General features: G+C 44.8%; 1 protein-coding gene across 1 annotated transcript in view; it reads left to right on the forward strand.

Moving 5' to 3' along the window:
• Positions 1-378: 378 nt before the first annotated feature.
• The window catches only part of DENND2C (DENN/MADD domain containing 2C), a gene marked incomplete at its 5' end in the record, with an annotated part of 14,127 nt that continues 10,403 nt past the window's right edge, over positions 379-4,102 (forward strand). Inside the window, 2 exons of the mRNA XM_010292066.1 lie at positions 379-546; positions 3,365-3,461. Coding sequence (XP_010290368.1) covers positions 379-546; positions 3,365-3,461 — 265 coding nt within the window. The remainder of the gene's footprint in view (positions 547-3,364; positions 3,462-4,102) is intronic.

Here is a 4,102-nt window from a genome sequence, read left to right on the forward strand (position 1 = left end):
TGGTCAGGCATTGCAACAGGCTGCTCAGGGAGGTGGTGGAGTCGCTGTCACTGGAAGTGTTCAGAAAACGTGTGGATGTGGTGCTTTGGGACATGGTTTAGTGGGCATGGGGATGTTGGGTTGACGGTTGGACTTGATGATCTTGAAGGTCTTTTCCAACCTTAATGATTCTGTGATTAAGCTGCTATGGAGCAAAAGAATAGGAACAAGAGAGTGTTGATGAGGTGCTTGAGTATGTGGGGTGGGGGGTGGGATGGAGACCTTGGTAGAGCAGGAGGCTGCAGGACGTTTGTAATTTGTAATCTGACTCCTTTGACTCTGAGCTTGGACCAAAGCATAATCCCATGCTTAACTATCTCTTCTGATTCTGTTTTCTAGCCTCCCCCAAAACCTCGTTTCCTCAGTCGCAAGACTCTTGATCTAAAGCCCTCCCAGACAACTTTCCAAGGGAAAATGGTGAATGACACAACCCTGCCAGTCACATTGACTGAGTGGAAGCTGTACCGAGCAGTAGAGGCTGCTAGCAGGAGAAGGAGCTTGCCCTGGGTGAGAATTAAACATGAAATGTTACTTCTTGCATGGCATTTCAAGCTCTTGCTGCTTTATCTAGCGCCTTTTAAGTGCTTTGTAAGTGGTCATGAAGCTGTGTGTCTGGCACCTGAATGCTGTTTAGCACTGCTGTGTATGTGGACAAGTGACCCTGCTCGAACGATTTCCCCTCCAAGTAGCAGGGCAGGTGTTTGTGGATCAAAAAACAGTGACAGTTCTAGCTGGGGTGGTGGCAGTTTTGTTGACCAAGAATCTGCAAACTGAGTACTAGGTGTTGACCTGGAGATCAGTGCTGTGTGTGAATACTAGCTTTTCCTCGTGCTTTGTCATTTAAGCCTTGTTCCCAATGCTTCCGTGAAGTGTAGTGATGCTGTTCTTGTGCTGAATGCGGCACAGGAATGCAAGGAAGCTCTCTGTGGGCTAAAGGGCCAGCTCTGTACAATTGTGTGTATGTGTCCGTTGCTCCTGATGACTTTTCAGACTAATCCTTACGCTCTCACTGCAGGCACTGGGTTGTTAGGTGGCTAACAGCGTGGGGCTGCTGTGGGGAGCTGGCTGAGCCCTTGGTTACTTGGAGTTCTTGGAGTTGACTTGGAGTTCTTGACCTGCCATCAGGAACATACCCTTGCAACTGTTTCATAGTCTGAAGGTGAAGAGCAGCTTTTAGGTGTAAGTGCATTTCACAAAGCCTTCATACAGTTCTGTCCTCCACTGCCTCTGGCTGCTCCCTCCTGCCTGTGTGCAAAGGCAGATATGCTTCTGAGGCCAGAGTAGTGAGAAAGGCTTTTAATCCACCTTCATAATAGAGGACTCAGTTGTAATTCTCATTTGATGTGTTGGGAATCTTTCTAGATATTAGTATTGGTTACCAGCTCATGTCCCTCAGAGATAAAATGCAGCACGTGCTCTAGAAGGACAGCTGCAGCTACCACTGTAGTGGTACTTTGTGCATAGGACTCAAATATTCCAGCTGAGGTAGTGACAACAACTTTTGCCATGGTAAAATCATTTAACTTCTGCAGATCTTTATTTCTTGTGAAAATTGTGTATATTTGCTCAAACTACACAAGACTGTGAGGTGGTGTTGGACAGCTGCAAAATAGTTTCCAAACATTTAAGTACTTCAGAGTAACAAGCAACTTCTGTATATGGTTTTAAACAAACTGTGGGTCTGGAAAATCAGGAAGGAGATGGCAAGATTATAAAAATACTGTGATGGGGAGTGTCTTTCATTTGGAGGGGGAAAATAAAACATTCTCCGAAAGCAAACCTATTCCAAAAATCTGGTAACAATTTACGTGCAGGAAGCACACTTTAGTGTTTTTGCTTACAAGGAATTGAGCCAAGATTGCTCAAGAGATTGAGAAAAGGATTGGAGTCTAGAAAGAAAAAACTTACTTACTGCTTAAAAAACACATATCTGCCTTAAACACACCCAATATCTTTCACTGGTGACCGAACTGCACAAAAATCGAAACAGAAATGGAAATCCTCTAGGTCAGGCTGGATGGTACAGGGGAAAGAAGGCAGATTTTGCAGAAGCATTGCTTTCCGCTGTGGGCTGTTTTCTTCCTTGCAGCCTCATCCTGCTAGGAGGACTGGCTAACACAGAAAATAGGGAGAAATAGATTTCAGAAGGAGAAGAGCCTAAGCCTAGTTTGCTGAGCTGAGGATCAAGGCTTGAACTGAAAAACAGGTTCTCTTGCTGAATATCTCCCTCTTTCTGCAGTATTTGTGGTGACAAATGGCTGGGCCCCACCCTCCTACATTCAGTGGGAGTGTTTAATGAATTCTTAACTTGAGACAAGAATGAACTTGACCTGCTCACTGCATTTAGCATAAATCCTTCTTCACAGTGAAGTGATAGCTGTCTTTGACATGCAGAATCGAGGAGCCACATGCAGTGTTGTATATCTGGTAGCTGAGGGGGGCAGTGCAGAGAGGCCCGTGACAGGAGTAGCACTATCAAGACTTTGGTTTTAAGGCTGTTGTGACCAGTGGAAGGAAGGTTAACAGCATTGACTTGGAGTGTCTAAATGCTGAACATCTTTCATGTCTGTAGCTTAGTCTGCATTGGACTATGTTTTTCCTCATTTTTTTTTCTTCCCGTGGACCAGGTCTGTGGTGTCCCTGCAGCATAGACCCGTTATTCTGTCCCACTGTCTTTCTTCACCTACACAAAATGAAAGTACATAATCCTTTCATTTTAGCAAACTACCCTGGGACAAGGACTGTGCTTAGAGCAGCCTTGTTCTGTGCCCGACACGGTGCTTTGAAGAACTTACTCTAGCTATTTGACATCCAACTACAGCAGCAAACTTAAAAAACAAAACAAACAAACAAACAAACAAAAAACAAACCCCAAGCTATATTGAGAGAGCTCTGCTTTTTCTGGGCTTGGAAAGAATTGGGATGCTTGAGAGTATGTGGAGTTCAGAGTCCTTTGTGGTGGAGGGTTTAGAAGATACTCTTGCAAGTGCCTTTGCAGTTGGCCTCTCTAGCAGGAAATGAAGATCGGATGCCAGACAGTTTTCTGCTTCTGCTATCTGTTTTGTAAAGAAAGTATGATAACTTCCGGAATGCTTGTACAGTTTGGTGTCAGCTTTGAGTTGTGCTAACAGTACTCTCTCTTGTAGCATAAATTCTGTGCTCGTTCATTATCCAGGCAGTCTCTGAGCCAGGGTCCTTGGCAGGACTTGGGTAGGCTTTCCCAAGTGTTGTGGTGCGAGATGATAGCTCTTGGGCTGCATTCATGTTGGTACCTGGACCCTTTTCTGGACCCCATGTTAACCTCTGCTTCTGCTTTGGATTTCAGCTGGTACTAAAAATACAGGAGATCTTTGATTCTAAGCGTGGAAAGAAGAGGGTGAAGTTGCTTGGTCCTGCTGGGAGAGAAGCACCTCCAATGAAAGGTATAGGGGTCTCCAGCACCATTCTCTTTGGTAGCAGCACAGGTCCTGTACATCCTGGGGCACTGCTAGCAGGTCAGGCACCACCATGCAGCTCATGCTGGGCTGACTCAACAGTGCTAAACCCCATGTTTTACAGCTGGAATTGTTGAGCTTTTGGCACTGCTAGGATTGGGAACACTTGCCGAACCCAAGTTTAACAGTCATAAATGGAAGATTCTGCTACGATCTGAGCCTGAAGAGCTGGGCTACTGGTTAAAAGTGCTTTTTCAAAAAAACAGAACACAAAAATTCCCCACAAATCCAGTTGGCATGAGAACTACTTCTGACTACTCCACTCATTGCTTTCGTGCCTCTCAAGTGATACTTTTCTGTTCTTCTGATTTTGTAGTTGCAGTATGGTCTTTATTTATAGTATATTCCGTTCAGCAACTCAGTAACCACCTGGTTTCTGTTCTTTGTGTATGTTCAGCTGACCTACAAGTATTTTACTGGAAAGTGCCTTGATATCAACTCTGCTTCTTGAAATTTACTGTTGTAGCACATTTGCCAGTACTGACTGTTCGTTGCTGATGCTTTGAGCAGGATAGGTGGGCAGCCCTGAATGATGTTGGTCTGATTGAGTCTGAAGTTCTCTCTCTTTC

Source organism: Phaethon lepturus, unplaced genomic scaffold, assembly GCF_000687285.1.
Source record: "Phaethon lepturus isolate BGI_N335 unplaced genomic scaffold, ASM68728v1 scaffold56197, whole genome shotgun sequence".
Classification (NCBI taxonomy): Eukaryota; Metazoa; Chordata; class Aves; order Phaethontiformes; family Phaethontidae; genus Phaethon; species Phaethon lepturus.